The sequence below is a fragment of the Lytechinus variegatus genome, chromosome 1 (genome assembly GCF_018143015.1).
Source record: "Lytechinus variegatus isolate NC3 chromosome 1, Lvar_3.0, whole genome shotgun sequence".
Lineage (NCBI taxonomy): Eukaryota > Metazoa > Echinodermata > Echinoidea > Temnopleuroida > Toxopneustidae > Lytechinus > Lytechinus variegatus.
The window spans coordinates 30,489,184-30,509,674 of NC_054740.1; the positions used below are offsets into that span (position 1 = coordinate 30,489,184).

At 37.2% G+C, this 20,491-nt stretch overlaps 1 protein-coding gene across 1 annotated transcript; it reads right to left on the reverse strand.

Moving 5' to 3' along the window:
- Positions 1-452: 452 nt before the first annotated feature.
- LOC121411005 (adenylate cyclase type 9-like) lies at positions 453-6,992 on the reverse strand. The gene is made up of 4 exons (XM_041603465.1): positions 6,649-6,992; positions 5,722-5,948; positions 3,394-4,947; positions 453-877 (listed from the first exon to the last, which is right to left on the reverse strand). Exons 1-3 carry the CDS (start codon positions 6,955-6,957, stop codon positions 3,396-3,398), a joined length of 2,088 nt encoding a protein of 695 aa, XP_041459399.1. The 5' UTR covers positions 6,958-6,992; the 3' UTR covers positions 453-877; positions 3,394-3,395.
- Between the last annotated feature and the right edge of the window lie 13,499 nt (positions 6,993-20,491).

Below are 20,491 nucleotides of genomic sequence, written 5' to 3' on the forward strand. Positions count from 1 at the left end.
CCTATTGTAACAAATGTTTTATTGCAACATTTTTATCACAAGTGAAATACATTATGCCCATGGATTTTCAGGACAAAATTTTCAATCATACATTGTAAAATCTCTGTTTTCTGAATTATGTAATATTTGTATCATATCAATTGTCAAATAAATAATGATTAAAACCTACAGCTAATTCAATCTTTATCAAATCCCTCTACTATGCAGACCCTTAACTAATCTATTCTTTTCTAAGCTACTCTATTGAGACCCCCAATTAATGTAATCTTTTCCAAACCACTAAATTAAGACCCCTAATACAATATTTAACAAACCAATCTATCAAGACTATTACTTATCAAACCATGAACTCCCCTCCAATCAATTGAGACTTTTCACTTACATCAATCTTGACTTTGTCCCTTCCATCCATACTAATCATGTTTTCAAAGCAGGTGTGGATACTACATGTCAAAAACTTTATGGGAATAGGGTCTCAATATAAAAATGAATCCATAAACATTGATAAAGAGAGGAAAAATATTACTTTGATCTCTACGTTTCCATTTTAGACTTTCCATCATGTTTTCATCACAGAAAACAAATACAAGCAATCTATGGTTTTAGTCATAATGGTAATCAAATTTATCAAGTGAAAAAAAAAAGAAAAAATCATGTGGCAATGTTAATATAGCTAAACCCTGTTTCAGAACGGTTTCATCATCATAATTCCAGAAATGTGTGAACTCAGTGGTCATTCTCTTCATCGTTGATATGTACACAAGAGGCTGTGTTCAGCAGTACAGATGTTTAATCGTTGTTCTATGGATTCAGTTGTAGTTCTATCTGGAGTCCATCACAGATCAAGAGTCTGCAAGACTGGTTGCTTGAACTTGAACTGAAGATAGAAAAAGGAGAAAAAGATTTTTTTAAAAATATAAAGGACGTTACAAGTGGAAGGAAGTCAATTAATAACATATCAAACCTCAAGGCAATCAAACAAACAGATTACAGTAGAATTAATTAAAGATGAATTCCAGTTCTGGGAACAATCTCAAAATGACTTTTTACAGAATCTAATATAATGACCACCCAAGTGTCTGTTTGTATGAATAAAAAATATGTGCCAAAGGATTCTGGAAGAAATTGTGTAATTGCTGAGAAATAAGCAAAATAAGCGCGGATTCGGTCACGTCCGTATGGTCTTTATTCCAGCAATAATAATACACTGTCCCACGTGTGCCTATCTGTGTTGGCGATCTTCAGTGTGATCGTATTTCAGCTTAGATTTTATGATTCCACAAAGTTCAGTTTATGTAACTGTACCAGATCTAGATCCACGATGATATAGTCATACTTAACCTTGGTCTTACATACTTTATCACGAAATTAGTGTTTTACTGCAACTACTATCATATAGCTTTAAATTTTTTGAAGGTAGGAGTTTTGAGAAGCAAAAGATTTCTTCAAGCAGTTGTCCATTTTGAAAGATCCTGTCCCTGTTTCATAAAGACTTACATAACTATGTCAGTATTGTAACTACCATGGAAAGTTTGATTGTGATTGGCTGCTATTACCATGGTAAGTGTTATAATATCTAAGTTACCACAGTTACTTTTTATGAAATGGGACCCCAAATAATTATTACAGTCACAACTCTTATTTTATCAAATATATCTGTAAAACGTTTGGCAAACACCATAGATTTTGTTATCCCATATCCACATAAAGCAGAAAAGTTCATTTGAAATGTAAGTCCCTACAAATTGTGGCACCTAACATATTTCTATTGATTTTGTACCATACTTTACATTAGTTTTATTGTACTGCTTGTAGATTCTCTTTTCTAATGATATTGATCAGTTAATCATGGAACTTACAAAGTAATTTCTGAATATGACACAAAGTCAAAAAGTTCTTTAAGCAACTTTAGGTAATGCACTTGTTCTCATTTACTAGACTTAAGCTCTCTCTTAGAGTGATCCTACAAATGTCAAGTCTGTGGTTTCTTTCATTTCTAACATGCATCCACATTTCCCTAACCCAAGAGAAAATGACCCTAATCATAAAAGTGAAACTGAAATTAAACCTACATTTTGTGCTTTTTAATTCAATGTTGTAACTTCTTTCCAAAGATCTTATGTCTCTCTGAGAGCCTCCGAAGAATTAAGAAATGGAAGGTTTGTTTCTTGTCCAAAAACAATGAACAGGATATTAATGAGTGTATTAATTTGGTTCGATTTGATGACCCTTTCATCAAAATTCTGTTGAGTTCTAATCTTCTTTTTGTCATCTTTGCACAATAATGGGAGAGTAAGGGTTCTTCAATAGATATAACTTCTGAAGATTTCCATGGCGAAGAAGAATAGTGTAGTAGGTTTCACGGTACACCATGTATCTTTCTTGGGCAAGTGTTGGTCCTGAAAAGGACCACCCAATCTCGACAAGTGTGTTCTTGTCGTCCTCAGGAGAATGAGAACGACAAGAACACACTTGTCGAAACGTCGAGATTGGATGGTCCTTTTCAGGACCAACACTTGCCCAAGAAAGATACATGGTGTACCGTGAAACCTACTACACTGTTTTTCAATAGACTTGTAAACTTTAATCTCCCTTTTCTCAAAGAAAACAATCTAAGGTATAGTGAATGCTACCCCCTTTGATAAATGATCACCTATTGGTACTGAGCTGTGCAGAATTTTAGAGCTTAAGAAAGCCCTCTGTCAGATGGGACTTTCATCTAAAATTTTGTTTCTGGTGACTTTTTATGGTAGACCTTAATGGTCATATAATGCAATCATCTTGGTCTTGTGTAATGTGATGAAAAAATGTGGTTATTTAAACTTGATTACTTCTTTGTGCAGAATGTACAGGAACCTATTGGCAGGTTCTTATATATTTGCAGCATATTTGTATTGCATTAGATTCTACAAGATGCACATGCACATGAAACAAATGGAGTCAACATGCAGCACTCCCAAGTGGATATGAGAATTTCGATAGAATCTTTATTTTGGATAATTCATACAAATTTTGTAAACCATGCCAAGTTTATCATAATTTAGCCTCCAATTTTATTCATCTATTCATGAAAACTAGTTATAAGAAAAGAGCACTAATGGAGGAAATAAATCATAAAATAATGAAATTGAAAGCTTACTACAGTGCACGATCTATGGCCTAAACTAACCCGGGTATGGACAACTTACTCTCGCTAATTTTGTCAATTTTATGAAAACAAATTGTACCCTACAAATTTCTGCACTTACAATGCCCCTAAAGCCCAGTCAACATAGAATAAGTGTATATGCTTCCGATTATACCGATGCAAGATATGACAATTAAGTAGTGATAACTGAATGTAAATTGCGGAAAATAGTTTGAAAGATTTACATCAATTTGAACAGTTTGTACCTTTATTGGGTCTCCGACAGAGGAACGGGTCTTTTTTTCACTAAAAGATAGGTCGTCATGTCTCCTTTGCCCCGGACTTTCACTTCTCCTCGCTTCTCAAATTCATAATATGGTTGTAGCACTTTCATGGAGTGTTCTGTAACCTGGATATGACCAGGCATACCCGTTGAGTCCATACGGCTAGCTACATTGACAGTATCACCCCAGATGTCATAAAGGAGCTTGGTTGTACCAATAACACCAGAGGTTAATTTCCCATGATTATATCCTATCCTCAAGATGAAGTTAAATGCACCAATTGTCATGCTCAGGACATCCTCATTAAATTTTTGTATTTGCAACATCATCTCATCAGCAAAGTCCATGAGAGTGACTAGTGTCTGTACATCGTTTGGCTTTTCGCTCGGACGAAGTCCGCATGCAGCCATGTAAGTGGAACCTATCGTCTTGATTTTCTCCACTTCCTTATATTTAGGATCATTGAGGAGATTATCAAAGTCACTGATAAGTTCATGTAAAACTCGGATGCATTCCTTGCCTCCCTCGTATGCCTCCTCATAGAAGTCATTGAAGTTGACGATACTGCAGAAGATTACGGCGACATTGTCGTGGTTCTGGGAGAACTTGGAGGTGGTCCTGAGCTGCTCGGTGACAAACTGTGGCACGATGTGATGCAGCAATTTCTCTGCTTCTTCCTGGAGACTCTTCATCTTTTCATGATCAACCAGAGCCTGGTAGTTGGAGTAGTAGTTGAGGCGGAAGCCAATCTCATACTCACGATTTAAGACAAAGATGAGGATGAGCAGGAGGATGATGACAAGGATGACTTCTTCAGGGTTGACATAATGGTGGGAATTCATTTCACAGAGATCTGTCAGCATGGTGGGTGTAGCATCAACCAGATCATAGGGTGTAGGTGTAGTACCATCAAAAGATTCCATGTCAACTATAAAGGGACAATTCCTGCATATAAAGAGCAGGACCAGCAGAATGGTACCACTTGCCAAAGCAAGAAGGAGCTTCATCCACAGGTTCAGCTGGACAAAGTTGCAGAAATGCAGGAGTGACACCACCAGAAGGAAACAGAAGAAGAGCCGGTTCTCGCCAAAGCAGCCATCATTGTCACAGGAGTAGTTGGTGAAGACAGCGATGACTGGACAGCAAAGGAGAAGCGCCCCCAGGATGTGACGTCGGTACCAGTTGTGGAACAGTGCAGCAATGTACTCGGCCAGGATGATGCCAACGTTCCTGCAGAATGCTTCTCGGACCATAGCCAAGAGGATGATAACCTGCAGGATGGAGATGATGGGGAATAATACGGCCCAAGGTATAGGGATGTTGAACACCAAGAAACAAGAAATGCCAACCAGGATGAAAGTGGCAAATGCAATGCAGACATCAAGTAGGGTATTGTAGCGGGTGGTAGAGATTGTCTCTGATGAATGACGACGTTCATTGCGCTTATCATCATTCCCATCAACTTGGCGGTCAGGTTGCATGTAATCAGGAGTGAACTGAGAGTGGTACTTGTCCTCAACCTCTCTGTCAAGAAACCTGAGAGAAGTCACAAAAGAAAAAAAGCTTCTATCACTACATGAATACAATGAAAGTACATTCATTGAAAGGCTCTGGCACTGTTTATAATAGATTTTCTATATCATCAGAGTATGTTTGCAAATGACTTGTTTTTACTGGATAAGGAATTGAATATTAATTAAAAAGAAAGCTGGAAGGAGCTCATCAAATAGTTTTTCAATTGTCTTCGGTTTTTAATTTCAAATAATGATAATTTCATTTTAATAAAGTTTTTGGAAAACTTGACACAGACATTGTCCTTTGCCTTTCTGATTTTATTAAAACCATCTTGATTATCATTCATCATTGATTGAAAGGGTATCGAAGGTATTTAAAGATACCCCATATTGTCCCCGGCATGTCAACAGAGTGGTCTGAATTGCCCTACAACTCTAATCAGCTTTTGAATGATAATACCAATAAACTTTGCATCGATTGAAATGACTGTTGAAATACGAATGTCAGTTTACAAAGATCCAAAGAGTAATTCATGAAATGCTTGTCAGTGAATTTCACTGACCAACTTGTTCTCAGCCAATCAGAAGCAAGGATAAGCACTAGCTTCTAACAATAGTCAATAAAAATCACCAACTCTTTGTTTCATGAAATACTACCCAGATAGCAACCATAGCTGATGGTATACAACATAATTGAGAAGCTGAATTACCCCAATAATACAAATTCCAGTCATGTGTAGTTTGTTTTAATGAACAGCTTTATGATACACCTTCAGCATGTCTATAATGTATTTACCTGAGAGAGAACTGACTGATGGGTGGTTTTTCAAAGTAGTCCATCTGACCATCTTCCTTGAGGAACTTGGTGAGTTGGTTCTCTGTGTTAGGTTCTTCATTATGATGCATAATGATGGATGCATTGAGAGTGAGGGGGTTTGCTTCCATCGCCCCACCCTGAGGGGTTTCCGCACCTGAGCCCGGTTGACTGATGACCCCGCCATTCTCTGGCTTACTGTCTCCTCCCTAGTGAGGAAAAACAGAAGCAAATTATCAAGTCATCCACTGGATCTATGTTCATTAATTATCATTACAGCTTTACAGGTGTTGGCAGCAACAATTAAGTTGATCTGAAACTGCTTATTGAAGTGTAAATTTATCAACTTTGAAGTGACAGATGAATGTATATTGGTTTATTTCTGAAATCATATCATTTTGTAACCAGCTTTTGATCTACACTAGGAAAAATTTGGCCCTGCCTTGTAATTCTTGGTACCCGGTTTAATGATTCAATGTGTTTATAGATCTTACATATCAACGATGGCATATCAGCAGCTGCAACTTTCTCAGTATTTTCCATATCTTGTATTTCTCAAATAGTGAAGATCATTTAACGTTCTTTCACAAACTTGCTACTGAATTTGGTTCCACTATATTGTACCTAGGCATATTGGGTTAGTTCTTTTTTATATCAATTTGATTCAATTCAAGGATTCAAGATGAATTTAATCAATTATTGCAGCTTGAAAGCTGAATGGCCATTGAATTCACAGTGGAGAAAAAACAAAAATATAAACTGTACATAATTTCAAATACAATAAAAATATAAAAATATTCAATTTTTGACATTAATTCAAATTTACAACAATAATTCAAGTTTACAATCTTCAAATCCAATTATTGATATATCTTTTGCTTTGAAATAGAAATAAAATCTATTCCTTACCGCTTGATTTTCCGCATGGTTCAACACAGCATCCTTGCCTTCCTCCACAGTCTCTGATCCTTCCCCAACAGACTTTTCTGGACTACCCCCACTGCCGCTAGCACCGTTGATATTAGAGGACAGCAATGGTTTCCTGCTCTGTAAGTCCTGCTTGGCCTCGCTTCCCTCACCACGCTCACTGTCTGTGTCTTCTGTCACGTTGGCTGCACTCCCGGAGGCTGCGTCCAGTGAGGCTGAGGACATGTTGCCATGGTACTTGGTCGCAGGGCTCGCAGAAGCATTGCGACCAGCGATAAAGTAAGTTTTCATACCTACAGCAAAAAGAAGAAGAAAAAATTGTTGTTTTATACATGTACATACACATATACAGGTATATGCATTGGCGGCGGAAGCCAAAAATTTTAGGGGGGACCACCACAATTTTTGGACAAGCAAAAAAAAAATTAAGGGGGGACACAGGAAAAAAAATTGACAAGCAAAAAAAAAAAAAAAAAGGTCATCAGCTAAAAATTTAGGAAGGATCAACTCAAATTTAGGGGGGGACACGTCCCCCCCCCTGCTTCCGCCGCCTATGGGTATATGTAACTTAGTGCAAACATGTGAAAAGGGGGAAATATGATGAGAATCAACTCTTCATGGAAAGATTCAGGGTGCCAGAAGGTTGTAGCAAACAAAAGTTTGGATGGTCTGTCATGTCACTGCTAACCCACAGTATTCTGCCTCTCCAATATATTACATGTATAGTCTGTTAAGGCACTACTGAAGATTAAAAAAATACTTAAAAAAAAAGATACAGAAATATATATGCATATATTGAATGAATGTAACCAGTCTTTGTGCATATCAGATAGTGCCAAAAGCAGATGGTAGGAGTGCAAAGTCAGACCTGAAGAGCTCTTTGTGAAATGACTTGTCAGATGTTTCATCTAACAAAGTATGTTTTATCCAACAGTAACCATAGCAACAGTGAGACAAAGATGCTTCTCAAGTTCTCAGTCATTCAAAATCAAGGAAAGTTGTTCCATGAAAGATGTTGATGAGATACTATGTAGGTGCTCATTTCACCACACAATTATCATAACTTTGCCCTTATTAAAACTACAATGATTTTTACTGGCTGATGATCTGAGCACACAAGCCACAGAGTCATCGGCACAGAAGGCAAGACCAATACATAAATGTAAAATAGACGAGGGAAAAAATCAGCCATGCCAGTACATCACTCAATTTCTTAGTGTCATGACTCATGAGCAAATAACTGAAAGAAAACCAAAATAGAGAGAAAAAATCACACATTGCAGATGCAAATCTGAGGTGGTATCCAACTATCAGAGTACTCTTGATTCTCATAAACACATCCAACTAGTATCAACTGGGTATCAGGTCTACTGCCCTCTACAGCTCAACAGACAAACAGTCAACATCACTTCACTTGATCCATATTGAAAGAGATATCTGCCAAGGTGGACACCAGACAGTAGTTTGATATTTACTTCAAGTCTCTGTCACCGACTTTGATGACTGATGAACGTGTCAGTTTGTTTATTTGCCCACCTCGCCCATTTCATAAAACAATTCATGGATACACCTCATTAAATCATGAATTGAAAAAAATGATTTACAAAAAAATTACCCCTTTTTGGTAATTTTGGTAATTAAACTGTTGAAAAATTTAAATGTTTAAAGTTCAATGGAGGTTAACACAGATTAATCAAACATCAAAACCAAATGGAGGAAACAGAAACGCTTATTTGGAAAGAGACAATCCGTTGACATACAGAATAGAAAGTGACAGAAGACCTTGCCCTTTCAATGCATTCTCATTTTCCAATCTCTTATGATAGAAAATGGGAGCATATCACATGGAAAATAATACCTCATTAAATCATTTAGCCACAAGATTACAGTAGAAGCTATTCACCCATTATTTTTTCCAACAAGATTTATATCTTATTCACAGTCACTTTCCTAGCCCAATTAAGCATGGACCAGTCCAGATCAACTGTGAATGCATAAAATGATCCTTTGAACCAATGCTGAATATCAGCTTGTGAAAAGGTCTTTCAGGGGGCCTCCGTAACATGAAACAGTCATATAGCTGATAATAACGATTGAACATCCACAATAACAATCAATTGTGAAAATTAGCAAAAAGATCACTAAGCTTTGTTAGACTTACGATTGATCCAATCAGCGTAATTCTATGGAAATCCATCAGTGTCATTATTTTTTTCTACAGGAAATTTGCACAATGTCCTTCGTAAATACAGCGAAGCACAGTGAATTTTCAAGGAAACAATGAATGCTTGAATATACATCATAGTTAGAAAATATTTTGAATAAACATGATAAATAGATGTTGACGTTGCTGGCCATCCATAGTTGTGACTGATTGGACAGTCCCAGGGCCCTGTCTTCCAAAGACTTACGACTGCTCTGACCAAACTCAACTATATGGAAATCCATCAATATCATAATTTTTTGTACAGGAAATTGCACAATGTGTTTGTAAACAACACTGAATTTAGATAAGAAGAAAACACTAGTATAAAAACATACATCATATCTAGAAAATATTTTGAACAAACAAGCATTTTAGATGTTGACATTGCTGGCTTGCTATAGTTGAGGTTGATCAGATAAATAACAACTCTTTGTAAGATGGGGGCCCAGTACTGACTGCACAGAAACATTGTTAGCGCTAACAGAGGCTCTGTTACAACCGGTAATGTGGCAGCGATGCCTACTGTTACAACAATGCATTTACTTACACATTGAAATAAAGTTTTTACTTCACAAACAGACAGATATGACGGGGCTTACCATTAGCGCTCTGTTAGGCTAACTACGTTTTTGTGCGGTCGGCACAGGTGGGTGTTTCATAAAGCTGTTCATAAAGTTATGAGCGACTATACTACGAACAACTGGTGATCCTTTCGAGGTAAATTATCTGCACTAAATTTTCATAGGTGTATATTTAGCTCCTAAGAAAGGATCCCAATTCGCGCTTAAAGTGGCTTGTAACTTACAAACAGCTTTATGAAACACCAACCAGCTTAGAATTGTGAACAAAGCTGTGCCAGGAACCAAGCTCCATCCATAGGTTCTTGTGAGATTTGGGATATCTCTTTTTTCTGTATCAAAGAGTAAGATGCAAACAAATTCATATGCTTTTGAATTGTGCATGAGAACTTGACTTCACACCTATAAATACTTGAAATATTCTCATTACACCAAGAGTGATCCGTCTCACATCAGCACTGTGCATGAGATCGAAGCATAGCTCTCTATCAATTTACTAGTTTGGTTTCATCCAGAATTGAGAATGTGAACGGGGTCTCACAACCTCAGCCTGACAAGATCAAAACAAACCACTTTAGTTTTCAAGAGAAGTTTGCATTTATGAGCAGTGTGTCATCGGAATTCAAAACCATAATTCTTAGTTTAAGGGAAACCTGATAATCCTTCATAATTGGCTGAGATACATGGACCAATGCCAGAAACAAGTCTTTTGGGTTCTTTCATACTAGCTTAATCAGGAAAAATCCCCAATAATTTGCAAGTGTGAAATCCCAGTTCTTGTTATATAGGGCCTATGTATTAAACAAGTGGAACGCCTCTGGCAGTCTCGCCTGCATTACGTAATGAGATATAGCAGCAGTGCTTTCTTTGAAAATAGCTAATGAACATTATTCACAGAAGAAAACACTAATAAGATCATAAAATATTATGCCCATTGACCCAAAATGACCTTTGACATGTGCAAAACAATCATTTATACTTGATTATCCTAATGTCGATGTTTCATGAGCTACATGTAGATCCATAAATTTCCTTAGTTATGATGCCAATTCAACACATACTCCCAGCACGGCCAGAGTTCATTGACCTTTAAATGACCTTTGATCTTGGCCATGTTCCTGAAATGCACACAGGGTATTCAGGGATACACTGCTGCTCATATGTCCAAGTTTCATGAACTAGATCCATAGACTTTTAGGTCATGATGACAATTCCACAAATACCCCAACATTACCTAACTTTTGTGACCCTAAATGACCTTTGACCTTGGTCATGTTACCTGAAACTTGCACATGATATTCAGGGATACATGGTTGCTCTTATGTCCAAATTTCATGAACTAGATCCATAAACTTTCAAAGTTATGATGACAATTCCTCACATAACCCTAACATGGCCAAAGTTCGTTGACGGCATGTGACCTTTGACCTTAATCATGTGACCTGAAACTCAGGCAGGATCTTCAGTGATACACTATTACCCTTATGTCTACGTTTTATGAACTAGGTCCTTATACTTTCAAAGTTATAACATTTCAAAAACTTAACCTTGGTTAAGATTTCAATATTGATTCCCCCCACATGGTCTAAGTTTATTAACCCTAAATGACCTTTGACCTTAGTCACGTGACACGAAACTCAGACAGGATGTTCAGTAATACTTGATTACCCTTATGTCCAAGTTTCATGAACTAGGTCCAAATACTATCTAAGTTATGATGACATTTCAGAAACTTAACCTTGGTTAAGATTTCAATGATGACGATGCTGCCACCGTCGGAAAAGCGGCGCCTAGTCTTGCTCTGCTATGCAGGCGAGACAAAAAGGTAAATACCCCCCAAAATAAATAGTAGGTGCTTTTCATTTTTTTAAAAAACCTTTCAAGGAGATTTGTCCAAGGCTCATGAGTTTTGTAGTGTGAACATAACTTTAGATGGGATATAAGAACACTGCGCAACCTTTACATAGAGTTTTGTTGCAGGCCTGGACCTATCAGAACTACATCTGGTTCAGGTGAGATATGAATGCACAAAATACTTATCAGGTATCACTTATCCCACTTTAAGAGACCCAGATGAAGAACAGATACACTTAAAATATATTTAATGTTAAGCGGGTCATCCCAAAGGAAATTTTTCTTTCATTTGTGTATTAAAAAAAAGATCTTTGTTTTAGTATTGTTTGATATATTTTTTATCATAAATAGAATCCACATTAAAAAGTGGGGGGGGGGGGGGAATTAAAGAAATGTTTATAAAACTTCTTCCGGTCTCAAGATAATGTTAAAATCTTCACACTGTGTGATATATAAATAGATGTGCTGAAAAGGATTATGGTAAGACAATCCTTGGTTACGCTGGCATATTAGAGACAACATGCAGACATATCTGTTCAGCCAGCACTGATTCCATATCTCAATAAACACTTCTTTCAAAAGCTATTTTAGAATTTGACACCCAGGGATGTGCGACAGGGAAAATAATAATGCTTTTTTAAATTAAAGGCAGCACCTTTATTGCCGGTCGATGACTTGAGGGGGCCTTTCAATATGGTGGGAGAGGTGAACGTAACTTAATTTGAGGCGAAGATATTGTCACTTCCTTCCTCCTTCTTCGTCCCATCTCTTTTTTTCATTCCATCCAACATCATCTCATAAAATCTACCATTTTATTTTCATTCTCGAGAGCAGTCACTATCTGTCTCGCTCCCTCTTATTTCGTTGTAACATCACTCTTTCTCTCAGCTCTTTCTTTCTTCTTTACTGCCATTCCTGCTTCTCTTATGTCTGTATCAAATCGATAATGCATCTTTCTTTCTTTCACTCACTATTTCACCTTCAGTCTAATTTTTTTCTTATTTGTTTAACTCTCTCTCTCCTCCGAAGCAGGTTTTATGCCCTTTCCTCAATCCCTCATCCCTTCAAATAATATTTCATTCCATCTGCATTTCTTGTCAAAAGATTTCACCCATTTTGCAAATCTCTTTCCCATTTCCATCCCTTCATTTTCTGTCTTCTTTCTTTTATTTTTAATTTCAACCTTGTTCTCTGTACTCTGGGATGCCCCTCATCTTCTTAATAGCATTGTCTTTCTCTTTCTTACTCTCTCCAATTCTCCATATCTCTCCATCTGTCTGTCTGTCTGTCTCTCTCTCTCTCAGACTAGAGTTTTTTCTCTATCCAAGCTCTAGGTCTCTCCCGTAACCTTTTCATTCCAATTTCTACCAGGGCTGCTACAGGGATGTGGAGCTAATATTATTAGAATTCTAATTTATCTTTGTTTATGGAAGACAATTTATTAGATTTTCAAAGCATCTTTCGGGAAAAGCTGCCATTCTATGTCACTCTCCCGCAGGCCTCTCATTTGTTTTCCCAGTTTCACGGAGCAAGGAGCAAAAATTAGAATGAGGAAAAACAGGCTAATAATGCCCTGATTGATGAAAATATTCATTGAATGCTTATGTTTTTATATTAATGAAAATAGAAGGCTGGGAATTATGTAAAAGAGACTATTTACAATATGCATTTTCGGTAAGGTAAAAAAAAAGGGAGTGGGGAGTACATAGTAGACCCCTGTTACATCTGAAAGTTTCCTACCCTAGATCCGACCGAGTCCACTTGCAACCTTGACTGGATTATTGGTGGATTAGCTTCGTGAACGGACCGAGTCCGAAATGTGGTCTGTTTACATCACAGCGTTCATTCCCTCCCCCCATCAGTACGGTATCCGATTGCTGACACCAAAGGGTGCTCTCGATCTATGCTATGAATAATTTGAGCGCGAATTGAAGTTATTCACATCAGTCATTGGCTGCTAGCTCGCCATTTGGTTACGATCGGATAGCGTACGTTGTTATTTCTAGATATTTAAAACCCCGAAAAGTACAGATCCTTGAATACAATATGAAGAATATTAATGTAGGTGTATTCCCTGATTCGGGAAAACCGTAATAATTTCTTTGGGAAAGGGCAATCAGAGTGAGGTTTGAGGAAAGGAATTGGCAGAGAATAGGGAAGAACGAAGGGGCTGGGGAGGGGATAGCGTGCGCTATGACGTAATTTGACAGCTGGCGAACAGACCGAGATAGGTTCGAAAGCTTGTGTGCGTTTACATCTACGAATCGGTGGTCCGGGGCCGGCCCGATACCTACCCGAGACTACCTCTGGATGTGGTCTCGGGTAGCTTCGCTAAAAGGTGGCCCGAGGTAGGTTTGGGATGTTTACATCTGATTTCTTTCCGACCTGAGGTAGGCCCCGGGCCGACAGGAGGTAGGGAATCTTTCAGATGTAACAGGGGTCGTAGAAATACAAGCATGAAGTGATTTCAGACAACTCTTTCCATAAATGTAAAGGGCTTTTAGAATTTTGCAATATGAATAATCTTCTAACTGGAATTTATGGTAATGTGACATTTAGAAGTAATACCCCCTGTATCCTGTGGTGTATGGATTTGTGACAATGCATACAATGCAATTTAATGTAATATACAATGCACAGTCACAGAAAACCATTCTTTTTAGTATGAGGTATCGAGTAATGACCATTGGTCAGCTAGGTTGTAAAAAATATTGGTCATTTTCACAGCCAGCATATGTTTTTATACAATACATGGTACTGTATACTGGTAACCATACTTTAACCAGGGAAGACTTCCTTGGTTTAACAAATATTACATGAGTACATCAGAAGAAAGTGTGAAAATTACATAATTTTTATTGAAAATTTTCACAAATTGACCATAGGTGTGCACAAAATCTTTCACTTTAGAAAATGCATAAGTGCCCCCTTGACAAGCTTGGCTGTTCCCCTTCATCACGTTACAGTTTCTTCAGAATATTTTATACATCTTGCCCCCCCCGGCAAAAATTTCTACATGGCAGTGTCGTTTACATTGTTTGTCCTCAATCCATGACCCCTGATCCAATTAAAAAACAATCACATTCAATTTTCTTTGGGTGTCCTAAAATTCATTTTTTGCACAAACACAAACCATTAGAAAAGGAAAACAAGTGGAATGCCTCTGGCCGTCTCACCTGCATCACGCGGTTCAATATAGCAGCAGTGCTGACTTTGAATACTACTCTAACTCGCACAAGATGTTCAGTGATGCATGGTTACTCTTATGTCCACTTTTTATGAACTAGACCAATAAACTTACAGAGATATGATGGTTATTCAACAAAAAAAACCCAACATGGCCAAAGTTCATTGACCTTACATGACCTTTGACCTTGATCATGTGACCTGAAACTCGAACAGGATGTTCAGTGATACTTGATTACTCTTATGTACAAGTTTCATGAATCAGATCCATAAACTTTCAAAGTTATGATGGTAATTCAACAGATACACCCAATTCGGCCAAAGTTCATTGACCTTTGACCTTGGTCATGTGACCTGAAATGCACACAGGATGTTCAGTGATACTTGATTACTCTAATGTCCAAGTTTAATGAACTAGACCAATAAACTTTCAAAGTTATGATGGTAATTCAACAGATATCCCCGATTTGGCCAAAGTTCATTGACCCTAAATGACCTTTGACCTTAATCATGAGACCTGAAACTTGCACAAAATTTTCAGTGATGCTTGATTACTATTATGTCCAAGTTTCATGAATCAGATCCATAAACTTTCAAAGTTATGATGGGAATTCAACAGATATCCCCAAATCGGTCAAAGTTCATTGACCCTAAATGACCTTTGACCTTGGTCATGTGACTGGAAACTAATGCAGGATGTTAAGTGATACTTGATTAATCTTATGTCCAAGTTTCATGAACTAGGTCCATATATTTTCTAAGTTATGATGACATTTCAAAAACTTAACCTCAGGTTAAGATTTCGATGTTGATTCCTCCAACATGGTCTAAGTTCATTGACCCTAAATGACCTTTGACCTTGGTCATGTGACATGAAACTCTAATAGGATATTCAGTAATACTTGATTAACCTTATGGCCAAGTTTTATTAACTAGGTCCATATACTTTCTAAGTTATGACGTCATTTCAAAAACTTAACCTCAGGTTAAGATTTGATGTTGACGCCGCCGCCGCCGTCGCCGTCGGAAAAGCGGCGCCTATAGTCTCACTTTGCTTCGCAGGTGAGACAACAATTACTGCATACGGGCTTGAAATGTTCATATTGATGGAACATTATTAAAATACATGGTATCATGTATTTCCTTTTCCTGACATATACCTATGGGGGGTGGGGTAAAATAATTATCAAGCTTGTTGGTGGTATCAATGCATCTGGAGGTGATATCATTCTTAATGCCTGAACAACTCCAAATCATGGGATGGTCATTCGAGCCACATGAATGTCAAAGTCATTAGCATTACTGTTTTAGAACTTGATGAAGCAAAAATGAGTCTGGGACCGACGTGCTTTACAGCAGCCAAGATGAATGAACGATAACGACATCCTCAAATTATACCAGCAATGTATCAAATAACCTTTTCCTTGTTCAAGAGGATATCTCGAATTGTAGAACTGGGCGTGGCTGAATGTGACCGAGAGATTACCTGATCTAAATCAACTGAAATCAGTGCTGAAGTTCGATAAATAGTGACCAATCAAGAAGGAAAAATTATATCAGTGTTTGTATAATTGTTCCGTGTATCAAAAGATGGACTGATTTCTAGTGATGCAACGATTATTTATCATCTTTCTGTGTAGCCTACAAGTTACATGTTATTTACTCCTGCAAATAACCTTTAGTTAAAAAATGAACTATATAGTTATGGTTATCTTGCACTAATTTTCACTTGTTATGGACATATTGAAAATGTAATATCCATGATGTTGGTAAATGTAGGTAATGCAAATAAAGATGGAAGGAACGCCAGTCAAGAGTTTTTTTCTTGAATGAGTTCCAAGTATAAAAGTCATGTTGTCTCTTGACTTTTTAGAAGTGTGAATGATATAGGATTGCCCAGCTGCAAAAAAAATACATTCAAACGTCTGTTTTAAATATAAATTCACGTAACTCTTATGAAACAATTCATTTAAAAAATCCTTTATGAGAAAAAAAGATTTTTGTAAAGCAAAGACTTCTTAACATGTTGAAATGTCCTCATGAATTACTTTCCACATCTGCCTGCCTAAATAGTACTGTCGTTTATTCAGTTTCATAGCGCAAAGGTAGCTTTCTGTCTATACCCCCCCCCCTCTATACTGCATTGTGCAACCTCATCCAAACAGTAAGTTTCACCTAGTTCTCGCCTGCCTTCTTTCGAGAGCTACCCTTCTGGTTGTAACATGAATCCTGAAATGAGATCTTTATTCGGGAACCATCAGGTTCGGTAAGATGTGCGTAATGATCATCTGCATTGTCTGCACCATGCACAGATTGTAACACTATACTTGATGCCACACATCTGCATGGCTAGGGTGAGGTGACAAGCCATATTAGATGCTTTGTAACGAGTTAAATCACTTAGTCTGTTACATGTCGAATTTGTCAAATGTTGAAAAAAAAATGTGATGGAACTTTACAATTCCTGTTTGTTTGGTTAAAAAGGGAAGTCCGTAAAAAATCAGTGTCAACTTTGTCAATATTGATGAGAAGAAATCATTTGTTAGAACTTCACTGCCCTGATTTTGCGAAAAAGGGAAGCTGGCTGAACCAAATGCATCTTACAATAATGGCAATATAATGACCACTGATGCCTTGCCTGACATATCTCATCAATGTTAGGTTATGTCACTTGCTTTCTGTCTTCCAAAGCACTGCAATTTACAAAATCTCCTGTTTGCTTGATGACAAAATAAAATGGCATACCAATCTTTATTTTATAATCTGGTCTCAATAAAAGAATTAAAGGGGAAGAACTTTGATGTCAAGTTAACAAAGTATTTGTGTGAAAGGGGATGAACTTTAAAAAATAGAATGATGAAAGTATGAAAGAAATGGTACAAAGAACATTTGGGTTGTTTAAACAAGAGATCCCTAAGATTATGTACATCTCAAATTAGCAACTTGACAAGTAAATTGTGACAAGTGGAAAGGATAATCTCCCATTCACTGGATACTTAATGGTTTATCATCACAAATTTGTCTTTGATTTTTATTTTTCCTTTTATTGTTTTCAAACATTTCATTTGGGTTGGAATCCCTGCTAAAGCTCTTTCGTCACTATCAACGCAACCTTACAATTTTACTGGAATAGAAATATTTTCTGTTCAACTAGGACAGAAATGACGGGCATCTTGCAATGCTGATGGGAATGTGACAATATGGAAATGTCATCATAATTTCCAGGGTCTTAATCATTTAACACAACTTGCTATGCCTGACATCTCATCAATGTCTGCCCAGCCCAAACCAACCCACCATGGACCAAACAAGCTGATACTACATTCACATTTTCTTTTTTTTTTTTTAGCTCAGAAACACAAACTTAATGAATACTTGCATTTCATACCATTTTTTGGGGGGGGGGGTTCAAAATGATTATCGCAAAGTTTCAGCTTTTTCTCGGAAGAGCACAATAGAGGCCCGAATTCAAGACGGTGGGTTAACTTAGTAACCCAGGCATGGACTTAAGTTAGAAAATGGGGGCTTGATTTAGCCAAGTAAGATTTTTTAAAATGGGTCAACTTTAAGCATTTTCATAACCACCCAACAAAAAAAAGCATTTGCATTAATGAGCATGCTTTATAAATTTGCAAGAATATTTTTTATACTAATAATAATATATTCAATTGACTCTCAACTGAAAAACGCATTTGAATGCAGTCTTAGGGTGTGTTCAATGTCGAGTTTCAAATTTAAACAGCAACATGAATCATGATTAAAACTCAAAATTACAAAACACAGAACACAAACACGATAACAGCGGTTAACTGTTCAGTGTATAAATAAAGCTGCTTAAATGTTGATTGTCTACATTTCTCACTTTCGTTAGCGCAGCTTTATTGCACAGTTTGACCCATCACAACAAAAGTCCATTTGGAACCTGCTTGAGTAGGCTTCCACTGCAAGAACAAATTAAGGGTGTGTTTATGCTTCCATTGCGAGGACAGAATCAGCGATTTCAAACGTCGATTCAAAACGCCGATCGTAAACGTGGTTCTGGGAGTGCTGTTTATGCTTAACTTTTCAGAGCAAATCACGATCTCCAGCTGGCTTCGCATCGTAAAGCGAGGTCAAATTGGGCGCGCCTTTTTTCGAAAGTTTTTTTCCGATTGTTGTTATTACGTGGAGATAAGCATGGAGCAATACGACTGTATTGCCCGCGGATTTTCATCTCACCGGAATCATGTACCAAATGACGTCATTTAAACACGTTTACGATCGCGGTTGTGTTTATGCTTCCCCAGAAAACCTGATTCTGGTCAAACGACGTTTACAAACGCACCTTTTTGTGAGTTTACGATCGGCGTTTTGAAACAGCGGTTAAATGAAAGTAAGCATGGACGCAACCGTGTTTTGGACTAACCACGTTTGGAAACGCTGATTCTGGCCTGACAAGTGGAAGCATAAACACGGCCTCAGACATTTCAAAACTCAATCGTGTTCAATGTCAATTCGCGATGCTGGAGCAGACCTGCCAACCTCTGGGAATGAAAAATTGTATTCTGTGATTAAAAAAACCTGCACTTTTCCCCCCAAAAGTGTATTAAAATGTGTGGCGCACTCGCTCATCGTGGCGCTCAAGCTGCATGAAAGCTAAAATGTGCACTGCTCTTGCAGATGGAAAAAAAACATTGAAACATGTGTTTATCTCACCCTGGTTTTAACAAAATGATTAAAAAAAAACAAGTTACCTGAAATTACATTGATCTAATAACCATATTTGTGTACGTTTTATGAAATAGAGACATATAGAGATGATTTTTCTCAATAAATTCTTTTTAAACAAAATTGTATTTTTAGAAGAAAAAACATACTGGTTGGCAGGTCTGCTGAAGGTAGTAAAAATCTAAAATGTATACAAATGCATCTTTTTCGACATTTTAATTTTCGTCCGAATCGTGGATTGAAAGACATTTACTTTTACGACCAGGAACAGTGGACATTGAACACACCCTTTGTTTCTCATTATCTCCATGTTTTGTAATCACGTTTTCAATCATGATTCATGTTGCCATTTAAAGTTTGAAACTGACCATGAACACACCCTTTAGACTACTTGCAGACTGAACCTTCATGCCCAGAGTCCTATTACCTAAATCTTTAGAGAGGGATTAGATGGTAGAGCCATCCCGTTTATTTTTCCTATTAAGAGGTGCTATATGACAAGGTGATGATTTGCATCGGTGTCCAAACTGGCACGTTGTTGTATTAGGAGAGAAAGCCAAACCTTAGTAACATATCTTTTTGAGGAAAAGAAAGATTAAATGCAAACTTGAAAGTCAAAAATATCCTACCACAAACAAGAAGTATGAAGCAAGCTGTCAATATTTGATAGAGTCGTCATATGCACATGTACATGGCACTGTTGGTAGTATCTAGAGAGATGTCATTCAAGCAATAATTACAATTATTGTAATGATCACAAGATTGATTTGGAACATTATAACAAAACACCAATCAGAGTTTGCATGGATAAATGAATGTGCCAAACAATTGAGGAAAAAAGTAATAAGCAAAATAAGGGGGTAATAGCCTACTAGGTCATGTAATTAGCATTGACTATGTATATTTGTCCAAGACATACATACGTAAGTAGTGCTTGTAAGCTTATTTATGTTGGTGAAATATCGCTTCTCACCCTTTTCAGCTACATATAGGCCTACATTACTTCATTTCTGCTTAAGTCAAAACTACAGGCCTATATAATGATGAAAATATTATTCATCTAGTTTTTACAAAATTCTCACAAGATCACTACTTAAATTTTAGCTTGATAAAGATGTAGATGGAAGCCCGGCTCATTGCATCCTTGCATGGTGTGGACATAGTATCTGTAAAGCCAGTGTCATTTGAATTCCGAGTGTAACCTTTACATCTCTCACTGTAGTGACAGCTAAAAGCGCACTCTAAAAGACAAACACTGCTTTGCATACACATTCAAATGCGTTCACACTTGTAT